The sequence below is a fragment of the Geotrypetes seraphini genome, chromosome 1 (genome assembly GCF_902459505.1).
Source record: "Geotrypetes seraphini chromosome 1, aGeoSer1.1, whole genome shotgun sequence".
Taxonomy (NCBI): Eukaryota; Metazoa; Chordata; class Amphibia; order Gymnophiona; family Dermophiidae; genus Geotrypetes; species Geotrypetes seraphini.
The window spans coordinates 289363271-289375477 of NC_047084.1; the positions used below are offsets into that span (position 1 = coordinate 289363271).

The window sequence follows — 12207 nt, forward strand, 5'->3', positions numbered from 1 at the left end:
GACTCTGGTTCCCTGTTTGGGCCTTGCAGCTGAGAGTTCTCCCTGGCTTCTGACCAGGGGAATGCTCCTCATCTACTGCCTTTTTAAGTTGGTCTCTGTCCACCATTTTATTTCTGATGTAGTGTCAGAATTGAAGCTGGAAATGCAGCCCTTCACTTCCAAATGCACGGTCATAAGTGCTCCCTGCAACTTATTTGTTCTTTCCCCTTTCTTCTTACCTCCCCCTTATTTTTATTTTAACTTCGATGTAATTTTGAATCTTCCCCTTCCTCAGTACCTTCTGTATCAGTTTTGTCCATATCTTTGTCCTCGTCCTGTCATTATATTGCCCCATTTCACCTTTTTTTTTTTTAATTCTCAAATTTTAGGAATTGTAAATCATCCAGGTATTCGTTTGATGGTCGGTATATCAAACTGTAAATAAACTTGGAAACTTGTCAGCTTATGCAGTCTTGGCTCGCAGAATGCTCTGTATCTGGAAGTGGGCAGGTGACCTGGCATCCAAGGTTACCTTGAACAGACTACCCTTTAAGGGGAAGATGCTTTTTGGTAAAGGTCTTAATGACCTTATGGCCAATGTGGTGGATCACGACCCTAAGTCTCTGTTGGAGAATAGGCCTCGCTGATCTCCTTGCAGGAATAGAAGTACTTTTCATTCCTCCCACTGCTCTTGGCAATACTACCAGGGTTCCTCTGCTCAGAGGCCCCTCCATAATTATCAGCACTATTTCAGCAGCTCCAGGTGCCAGCAGGCTGCTGGGTCTCACCTCAATCCACCCTCCAAAAAGACACTAAACTAAACTAAGCCTAAGTTTATATACCGTATCATCTCCACGGAAGTAGAGCTCGGCACGGTTTACAAGCTTGAAAAAGAAGAGAGAGGGAAAAGATTTACAAGAATATATGAAAAGAGGGAAAATAAACAGGAGAGGAGGTGATTATATGTTGGAAAAAAATGATTATATGTTAGAAAGAGACACAATGATGCCAGGCTACCAGCCCCACTCCCGCATATCATCCAAGAGGGTCAGAAGATCGAGTTTTATCACTGTCCCATGGATTTGTTTCTGGACTCCCCTGCCAGATGGCCAGAGAAGGAGATCCAGGTCCGAGCCACTTTCCAGAGACTTCTAGACATTTGGGCTATAGAGCCAGTTCCCAACAACGACTTGGGCTCAGGCAGGCACTCCAGATACTTTGTCGGTAGTGCCAAAGAAAGGCACAGAAGACTGGAGGCCTATTTTGGATCTCAAGGCAGTGAATACGCTTTTGAGGGTCCCTTTTTTCCACATGGAGATGACCCGTTCAGTCATCGCTGCTGTACATTCAGGAGAATTTCTAGCCTCTCTGGCCCTCACGGAAGCAAATCTGCACATTCCCATCTTTCTGGACCATAGAAGATATCTGTGGTTCCACATACTTCAACAGCCTTTCCAGTTTGTAATTGAAGAGGATAACACACAGTTGAAGTGGGTTTTCAACAAAGTTTTAAATTTAAGGAAAGATCATTCAGAATGAAGGGTAAGGAATTCCATACTAAAACAGGTGGAGCAGCACAAGAAGGAGCGAATCTAAAGATGGGAGAGAACAAGAAGATGTTGGCAGTATGCAAAGTGCGTGTTGGTTGATAAGGGATAAGAAAGTTGTATTGAAAGGACAGGGAACTTGTGAATAATGTGAACTCGTATAGTCAGCAACTTAAATAATAAGCTGAAGCAAGTGGGTAGCCAATACTCAGAAAAATAGGGTGTCACACTATCAAATATTTCACAGTCTTATAATTTCACAGTCTCCTAACAAGGACCCCCTTGTTTCATGTACTGCTTTATCAGAGGGCCAGCTCGTTCTTCTATTATTGTGCAAACTGGCATCTAGCCGTATCAAGGGTGCCAAAACTTGAGTGGGGGGAAAAAACAGAGCATGGTTGGTATTTAGAAACCACAGCAGGCAAAAAGCATTCGTCCCTAAATCCACTGTCAAATAAAATTGCACTCTTGCATTCCATTTAATGTTTACAAGTAAGCCATATGGCTGCTTAGTCTGTACCTTAGATATACATCATCGTTCTTTCTGGCATAAACATTTTGGGATACAAAACACACATACACATGCATTTACAGGAAGAGGGATTGGAAAGAATTCAGACAGCTCTGTAGGATTTTGCACACTTGTTCCCCATTTCTGCATGTCAGATCTTCTCTTAAGCTATTTCGACCCAATTCTGTAAATGGTGCCAAAAAAAAATCCTGTGCTATATGTTAGGCACTTTGTATAAAATACTGGTTGGCACCAGGCTCCACACCTAACTTTAGATGAGAATCTAACCTTATTCTATAATTGCCCATGACTTTCAAATGGCCACACCCCTTTCTGAAACTAAAGTTTACACACAAATCCCAGCACTTAAAAATGTGTGAGTAACTTTTAATTAATGCAAGTTAGAGCCAATAATTGATTGGAACCCAATTATCGGCACTAATTGACCAATTAAATTGCATGTAGAAATTGGGCAAATGCCCAAATTTTCACTCAGAATTTTTAGCGCCATGTATAGAATTACAGATTCTGTAACTGTCCATGTTACAGAATTGAGTTAGAGTAGACAAAAGGTATAATGGCCGGCAGGAGGGTGCCCAACTCCTGCCGGAGGATGCACCCCGATCGCCGGCAGGAGGGTGCCCAACCCCTCCTGCCGGAGGACGCCCCCCCTACGGACGCCCCCCCTACGGACACCCCCCCCTGCGCTAATGCCCCCCCAAACTAACCTCTAGATGGTCAGCTAGATGGGTCTTGCTACCGGCTGGCCAGCAGGCCCGCCTCGTCAAAATAAGGCAGGCCTGCCCCTTTCGAGCCCATCCCTGCTAAGTCTAAGGTCTGATTGGCCTAGGCTCCTAGGATTAGCAGGGATGGGTTGGAAAGGGGCAGGCACACCTCATTTTGACGAGGCAGACCTGCTGGAGAGTAGCAAGACACGTCCGTCCAGCTAACGATTAGAGGTTAGTGTGGAGAGGGTCCGGGGGGGGGGAGGTTAGTGCTGGGGGGTCCATAGGGGGAGTGACCTCCTGCAGGAGGGGTTGGGCACCCTCCTGCTGGTAATCGTGCAGGTGGTTGGCCTTCCAGCAGGAGGGGTTGAGCACTCTCCTGCCGGCGATTGGGGAGCATCCTCCGGCAGGAGGGGTTGGGCACTCTCCTGCCAGCGATCGTAGGGAGGAGGGGGGGACAGGCAGCCGCTATTCTTATCGCAGCAGTGAGATCCCTTGCCGTGATAAGTATAGCAGCCAAATCTACTTACAGTGTAGTCCAGCATTTTGCTGGCCTACATTGTAAGCGTCTCTCGATCTACTAGGCGAGCTTAAGTGGTCTTGCAGGCCTCCCTAGACTCCCGGAGGCACCTTCAATATAGGCGGCCTGCCTGGGGAGCATTTTTTTTTTTTTAACATGCGTCCCGATTGGCAGATTAGACAGCCGTAGGATGCCTACTGCTGCTTAAAATTGGGAAAATATACAAAAAATCTAAAACCCTCCCTCACCCCAAGAAGGCAAAATGATTAAGGGAAAGAGATGAAGTCTACAAATTACTGAAACTGTGTCTTAATTTATAATGTATTTTACGGGAGAACCCTCAGTCACACAGCAACCCCTGGAACGTCCAGGGACAAGCTGCCGCGGGTTTACACTCAGAAAAGTGTTAACTGCGAAACATCCCTGGGCTCTCTCCGTGTGAATAACTAATGTGCACAACAAAAAGTGCTATGTGTGAAAAACAATAATTGAAAAAACACACATCAAATATAAATAAAGATAGAGTTCATCTCTTTCCCCTAATCTGGGGGCCAAAAGGAAAGTTAGTGTCCAAATCTAACCAAGCAAAAAAACACAACTGGAAGGACTTAGCTTCTCCGTGCGTGTGCAGTCAACAGGCAGTGTCTTCATCCAACGGGACTCCGTTTCGGGGGTGTACACCCCCTTCCTCAGGAACTGGACTGCGCTGAAAATTTCAAATTTGTTGATAAAGCTGGTAAAGCAAGGAGGAAATGGCACTAAACCGGAGAGGACGCCTCCGATTTAAACTGCAGACTCAAATATGATAGGTGAAAAAAGTCAGCTGACGAGTCAGCTGATCAAAGATCTTCAGAAGAAACTATCCTGAACATCAAGATGTAAATATAAACTGCGCTTACTTCCAAAGTCAATAAGTATGTTGCCATTCAATATAATCGTTCAGACCTTTTGGAGACAAAGTTTGGAGTTCAAAAATCCAAAATTGTTCCCTACGCTGGAGCCAGATTAATTTATCCCCCTGAAAATCATCAAACACCTGCTCCATAATGAACCAACGTAGGTCTTGAAAGGAGTGATTGACCAATATGCAATGAGGCACTATAGGAGCATTCATAGATTGAGTATGAATGCGTGATCGATGTTCTATTAAACGGGTAGATAATGCTTATACAGAAGGTCAATTAACAAAAGCTGAGTCCAAATTTCTCAAATCTACTTCTCCCAGACGCCCCACGTTTTATATAGTTCCAAAGGTCCACAAGCCGGCCAGGCCTCCCCCGGGCAGGCCCATTGTGTCCCTTAGAGGCACAGTTCTGGAGCCTTTATCCAAATTTATCTACTGGTTCCTTAAGCCACAAGTGATTAATGCTAGGTCCTATCTCAAAGATACCACTCATTTTTTAGCTAGCATTGCTGACCTTACTGATATTCAGGACACTCATATATTAGTCACTATGGATTTGGAATCCCTTTATTCTAATATTCCTCAGTCAGCAGCTCTTGAATTGATCTCCAGAATCTTTATGCAGGATATTCATCATGAACGTGTCCGAGCTGACTTTCTTATTCAACTTGCCCAACTAGTATTGAACCACAACTATTTTCAGTTTGACCAACAGTTTTATTTACAGACACATGGAGTAGCGATGGGCACGGCTGCTGCCCCCAGTATCGCTAATTTATACGTTTCTTGTTTTGAGGAGCGTTATTTATATGCTTCAATTTGGTTTTCATACATCAAGATGTGGCGTCGATTTATCGACGATGTCTTTTGTATATGGACTGGTCCTGCAGATTTATTACCACACTTCCTTGACTGGCTCAATTCGCTGGACCTCAATTTGAAATTTACTATGGAATCCAGTGTTAGCCAAATATCGTTTTTGGATGTGAGTGTCATTAAATCAGGACACACCTTAGTTACCACTATATATAGAAAGTCAGTTGAGGTCAATAATTACCTGGACTACACCAGTTGTCATCCGACCAAACTGAAGCAGTCACTTCCCACGAGTCAGTTTTTAAGGGTCAGGAGGATATGTACTGACATAAACGAATTTCGCAAACAGGCACGGAAGTTATTCTCCAGATTCCAAGAGAGAGGATATCTCCATCGGGTCCTACAAAAGGCTTACCATCGGGCCCTATACGCTAACAGGGACTTGTTACTTTCTACCAATACCCCCACTCAAGGTGACTCTGGGATTACTTGTGTTCTGGGATTTTCTGAACACGCTAAGAGGGTTGCCTGGAGTATTCGTAGACATTGGCACATTCTCCAGTTACACCCCATTTTTCATGACTTTCCCCGGATTGCATTTTCCCGTGCTAGAAACTTAGCGGACCATTTGGTCCACTCAAACTATTCTAGCAGTGTAGTGACACCTAGTCATATAGGCAAGCACACCAAGTGCGATGAAGCATGTGACATTTGTAAACTTACCATCGAGGGACGGAGCTGGCAACATCCCAGCACTAACAAATGTTATAAATTCAAATCAGTCACTACCTGCAGGTCCAAGTGGGTGGTGTATGTCATAATATGTCCCTGCGACTTGATGTATGTTGGACGAACACAGAGAGCAGTTAGGACCCGTTTAATAGAACATCGATCACGCATTCATACTCAATCTATGAATGCTCCTATAGTGCCTCATTGCATATTGGTCAATCACTCCTTTCAAGACCTACGTTGGTTCATTATGGAGCAGGTGTTTGATGATTTTCAGGGGGATAAATTAATCTGGCTCCAGCGTAGGGAACAATTTTGGATTTTTGAACTCCAAACTTTGTCTCCAAAAGGTCTGAACGATTATATTGAATGGCAACATACTTATTGACTTTGGAAGTAAGCGCAGTTTATATTTACATCTTGATGTTCAGGATAGTTTCTTCTGAAGATCTTTGATCAGCTGACTCGTCAGCTGACTTTTTTCACCTATCATATTTGAGTCTGCAGTTTAAATCGGAGGCGTCCTCTCCGGTTTAGTGCCATTTCCTCCTTGCTTTACCAGCTTTATCAACAAATTTGAAATTTTCAGCGCAGTCCAGTTCCTGAGGAAGGGGGTGTACACCCCCGAAACGGAGTCCCGTTGGACGAAGACACTGCCTGTTGACTGCACACGCACGGAGAAGCTAAGTCCTTCCAGTTGTGTTTTTTTGCTTGGTTAGATTTGGACACTAACTTTCCTTTTGGCCCCCAGATTAGGGGAAAGAGATGAACTCTATCTTTATTTATATTTGATGTGTGTGTTTTCAATTATTGTTTTTCACACATAGCACTTTTTGTTGTGCACATTAGTTATTCACACGGAAAGAGCCCAGGGATGTTTCGCAGTTAACACTTTTCTGAGTGTAAACCCGCGGCAGCTTGTCCCTGGACGTTCCAGGGGTTGCTGTGTGACTGAGGGTTCTCCCGTAAAATACATTATAAATTAAGACACAGTTTCAGTAATTTGTAGACTTCATCTCTTTCCCTTAATCATTTTGCCTTCTTGGGGTGAGGGAGGGTTTTAGATTTTTTTGTATATTTTTACACCTCCACTCTTTAAAAGGGTTCTACTTTTTGTTCTGAGAGGCTTAAAATTGGGAAGCACTTTGCAGCATCCGGGCCTTAGTGTGGATGTTTTGACAGTGTTTTAACTCATTATTAGACATTTGTCCCTGAACATTTGTGTGTGTTTATAGGGAATGTCTTTGAGTGGCGGTGAACAGGCAGAAGCCATCAACAAACTCATAGAGGAGCTTCAGGAACGTTATCCAAAACTCAGTGAAAATTACTACATAACTACTGATGCCATTGGAGCAATGGCTACAGCTACAGGACATGGTAAGCATTTTACTAGGGGGGGTTGTTTGTTTTTTAATCTCCTAAGTAGGTGGAAAGAAATCAGGATACACCATTACATTAAATATTATATCTTTACTACCGGTATAACTGCTATGGCAAGGTTTTTACATTCTTAAAGAATCGTAACTGCTACTAATGACTGGGAAGTCAATTCAGAGCAGTTTAAATGAACTTCTGTAAAGGTGTACAATACTGAGTTAGCATTTTCTGGGAAGGTTTTCCATGCTGATATAATTAAACCATGATCAATGCATGAGCTTCTGTAAAGATGTTACAATACAGAGTTAGCGTTTTCTGAAATGGTTTTTGATACAGACATAATTAAATCATAATTATCCTACTACTTTGTTCCTATTTATACCATAATTAATCAATCCACCTGCTTATATATACACATATAATATATACATACACAACTTTGTGGATCACAGAAGTAAACCCAGAGAAAAATACCCATGCCTACCAAATCTTATCACACTCCCTTACAAAACTAAAATTAGTCTAAAAGAAGAAACTTTCTTCTGCTTGAAGCAATCAAGCTATTAAAATGCTCCACTCAGTGATTTCTCAATGTGTCAGAGACACTGAACAAGGCAACAATAAGTTCATATGGAAAGAGGTTCTATAAATAAAATCACTTTTCTGTACTTAACAAAATCATCAGCAAGAAACCGAGACGAGAGCAAGAAAGTGGGAATGAGCAGTAAAGAATGGCTGTACTCTTTGGGCTTCTGCCAGGTCTTTGTGACAGATTGACCACTTTGTTAAAGAAAGCATGTTGTGATCAGTGGAGATTTTTGTGTAATCCAACATAATATACATCTTGTATGTAAACAATCCTGGATCAAAATAATACTAAAACATAATTCCCATCTTTAAACCAAGAACCTGTGTATGACTTAACCTGGCAGAGAATAGACCAGCAGGAAATCTGTAGCTGGGCAGTTGAATCCCCAGGGTACTGTTACTCTGTTTATCCTGATCAGCCTGACAGTTCAGCCTCCCTGTTACAGATGGCAGATCTTGGATGGTTTGGTTTTATTGATCTCACGCTGCCTTTATGACTTAAAAGGGGTTAAACTGTCAGTAACAACAATATGAAAAGTTTCAAGACTGAAGAAATACATGTTGGAGGGAAAGCTTGTGGGTCAGCCACATGCAGCATGTGAACCGCTGCCTGCACATCCCTACAATGAAAGCCGCTGAAGGTAGAAGGAGCGAGTGTGACTCGAGCAAGTAAGGGAGAGAGGGGACATGATCTGGCACGAAGGGAGAAAGGAAGGGGGGGGAGGAGCGCATTGGGAAATGAGAGGAGCACGATTTTGGGACAAATGCTGGAAGGCAAGGGGGGGGCATAAACTCTGGACTCACAAGGAAGGGAGGGGGCATGAACATGGGACACAGAAAGAAGGGAGGAAAAGAGAGTGGGGAGGGGCACCACCACGCCTGGGTGTCTCTGCCCCTCAGCACTGCAAATGTTCTAAACACCAGTACACTCCAGGGATCGGGGATGTGGGTCTTTTATTAAGCACAGGGGGTGAAGAAATCTTTTCCAGGTAGAAAAGATGGGGCAGAGGGCAGAAGAGGGAGTGAAAGAAGGAAAACACATGCCTACACTTAGCAAAAAAATATATATAATCACAAACTAGAAACACAATGTAGACAAAAAAAAATGAAAAACAAAAGAAACCAGACTGAGCAGTGGAACACCAGAAAAACAGATGCATGGGATGATATGGATAGACAGACTGGATGGGCCATAAGACCTTTATCTGCCATTATTTTTTGTTTCTATATCATACAACAATAGCACTAATGCTGTGATTCAACAGCAAGAACCCTACCTAATACAGAACAAGGGATCCCAAACTAGAGATAAGAAAATAGAAATCCCAAAAAGTTAAACTCGACATATACTGCAACACTGGAGAAACAAAACATTTTCTATTGCAACGCACATTTCCCAAAGCATATTCCAGTTAATAAATTCAAAATAAAACAATTTTCTATACCTATGTGGGTCTGGGCATTTTATTTTTCTATCATGTTAATCCATTTCTCTCTTTATGTTTTCCTATCTTCTGCTAATTCTGTTTTCAGTGATGACTATCCATTTGTTATTCTGTATCGCTTGATAGACCGGTATAGTTCCTTTACGGATAGGTATTATACCTCACTGCTACCAGCAGGTGGAGACTGAGATCAAACTTATACAGTAGCTTCGGCTCTACTAATCCAGTCTTCCTCAGTCTCCAGTAGCAGGTGGAAGGCTAATTTCGGCTCCCCTCTTAGCACTGTTGGAACTTTGTTTTTGAACTTCTGGTTCCCCTTTTGTGCCGGATGGAGCTTGGGCGGGTCCTGTTTGGGGATCCTTCTGACTTCGGGGGTGTTAAACCCGGCAGGTCTCGTGCTGGGTCCCTCCCCCCCACACACCTTCTTCCACCTCCCCATATTTTTGTAGAGGTGCCTCAGCCAGCGGCCTGGCTCCCTGGTTGGTCAGCCCTCCTGCTTTGAGAGCCGTGGAGTCTGTTCTGTAAGTTAAAAAAGTCCTGAGGTGTGCTGGTCTAAAGGGCTAATTTCCCTTTAAAACTGCCTTTTTACTGTTTTTTCTCATGTAACAGGCACTTTCCTTGCAGCTAGGGCGCTTTCAGCACAATGAGCACTTTTAAAGAGAAAAAGTGCTCCAGATGCGAGGTACTCGTGGCCAGCCTATGCAAGCGTTGTGCAGGCTGGAGCAGTGGGGAAGCCTCGTCAGCAGCGGATGCCAGCGGCCAAGGCACCCCAACACATGTATCTCGCGGGTCGGATTTGGATCGCAGGGAAGCCCTGGCTTCCCCCGACGTCCACGCGGAAGGTTCCCCAGCTGCCGACAGTCAGGGAGAAAAGGGTTCCCTTGCTGCCGGACTAGCTGGGGAATTCCCTTTTCGTGTCAGTCGGTTCCTCAGCCTCAGCTTCAGGAAAGTCCCATGCTTTTCAGACGCGACAGACTGCAGGAGCTCCGATTTTGGTGTTTTTAGGTCCGATTTCAGCGGGAACTTCATCTGTTATCTCAATTACCTCAGGGACCTCAGGTTACCTTTCCCCTGTTCTGGAAATACAGAGGCAAGGTATGGCAGGATCCCCTGCTGTGGCAGGGAGTCCCTTGGGGCCGCTGGGGGTCTTTCCTCCTGAATTTTTTATAGCACTTTGTAAAGCTTATATGCTGGCGGCAGGAGATTCCATGTCCACTCATTGGGAGGGGGGAGGGGTTTCCCCACGACATCTTCCCCAGTGCGGCCTCACACTGCAGCGGTTTTGCCCCCCCTCTACTCCTCTCTCATTCAAACGCCCAAGGGTCTCTTGGGATGAGGATATTTTCCCAGAGGAGCAGGATGTAATTGTGATGAGAACCTGGACCCTTGGGGAGAATTCCAGGATCCTCTTGGGGGGGGTCGGATTCCACCAGCGAGGAGTTTGAGCACCCCCCAGCTGGCAAAGATGCGTCTGTGGTACACATTTTTCAGTGGGAAGAGCTTCATGAGATAATTATGCAGGTCTCCTCGGTTTTGCATTTTGAGGACCCCATGTCGTGGACCCCTTGCTTAAGGGGATCCGCTCTGCTTCCCGCTCTTTTCCTATGCATCAGGATATTCAGGATGTTGTGCTCGCATAGTGGTAGGTGCCGGAAGCCCCTTTTCATTTTGCACGCTCCATGGCCCGCCTGTATCTCATTCCTGAAGGGGATAGGGACACTTTGAAGTCACCCGTTGTGGATGCAGTGGTCTCAGCCATTTCTAAGAGGCATACCATGCATGTTGAGGGTGGTGTGGCCTTGAAGGACCCAGAGGAACGTAAGTTGGAGTCCCTCCTTAAACAGAGTTTTGATGTGACGGCTCTGTCGGTCCAGGCAGCAATGTGTGGTGGGCTAGTGGCTCAGGCGTGTTTTCGTTGGGCCCAGCATGTACTCGACTATAAGGAAGAGCATTGTAACTTGCTAAAGCAAGAAGTGGCCAAAATTGAATTGGGTGCTTCTTATCTCTCGGATGCCATGTATGACCTCTTGCGAACTTCTGCCAGGTCTTTGGCTTTTGGAGAGGCAGCACGCCGTACCTTGTGGCTTTGCGCTTGGTCGGTGGATTCGGCGTCCAAAGCTAAGTTGACAAAGTTCCTTTAAAGGTTCTTTCTTGTTTGGTGAGGACCTGGACAGGTTGGTTCAGACTCTTCACTGATTTCAAAGTGCCTCGTTTGCCTGAGGATAGGCCTAGGCCGGTGACTCGAGGTGGCCTGCTTGTGGTTCGGGGGCGTGATTTCCGCTGTTTCCGCTCTGGTATAGGGGCTGCCTTCTTTCCATCTTCTGGGCTTTCTAGAGGCAGATTTTTCCAGCGCATGCAGTCCTTTCGTGGGATCCGGGTGCAGGTATCGCCCTCGCCAGGTCCCCTGCCGCCCATCCTGCCCGATGACTCCTTGTCGGTGCCCATCTTGGTTCCGGTGAGCGCCCGACTGAGAGAATTTTATCCAAAGTGAGCAGACATCACATCTGATCAGTGGGTTCTGGAAGTGATCTGGGACGGCTATGCTCTGGAGTTCGCCCGGTCCTTGCCAGACCGATTTCTCGCTTCTCCCTCACAGGTGGCATGGAAGCAGCAGGCTTTTCGCCAGACCCTTCAAAGATTGTTGGATCTCCACATGGTGGTTCCAGTTCCCCTGCAGGAGTGGGGCACAGGTTGATACTCTATTTACTTTGTGGTGCCAAAGAAAGAAGGGACCTTTCGACCCATCCTGGATTTGAAGGGGGTCAACAGGGCTCTTCACATGCCTTCCTTCCACATGGAAACTCTACGGTCTGTGATTCTGGCAGTTCAGCCGGGGGAGTTTCTGTCCTCTCTAGATCTGACCGAAGCCTACTTACACATTCCTATTTGGCCTCCCATCATCGCTTCCTGCGTTTTACGATCTTGGGGCAACATTATCAGTTCTGTGCTTTTCCTTTTGGTCTGGCCATGGCTCCGCAGATGTTCAACAAGGTGAAGGTGGTCATCGAGGTGGCGTTGCGAACAGAGGGCATTCTTGTTCATCCCTACCTGGATGACTGGTTG

At 45.3% G+C, this 12207-nt stretch overlaps 1 protein-coding gene across 1 annotated transcript in view; it reads left to right on the top strand.

The window, feature by feature from the left end:
* Window positions 1–12207, top strand: part of NAGK (N-acetylglucosamine kinase) — a 104310-nt gene that overhangs the window by 15725 nt on the left and 76378 nt on the right. Inside the window, exon 4 of the mRNA XM_033953349.1 lies at window positions 6970–7111. Coding sequence (XP_033809240.1) covers window positions 6970–7111 — 142 coding nt within the window. The remainder of the gene's footprint in view (window positions 1–6969; window positions 7112–12207) is intronic.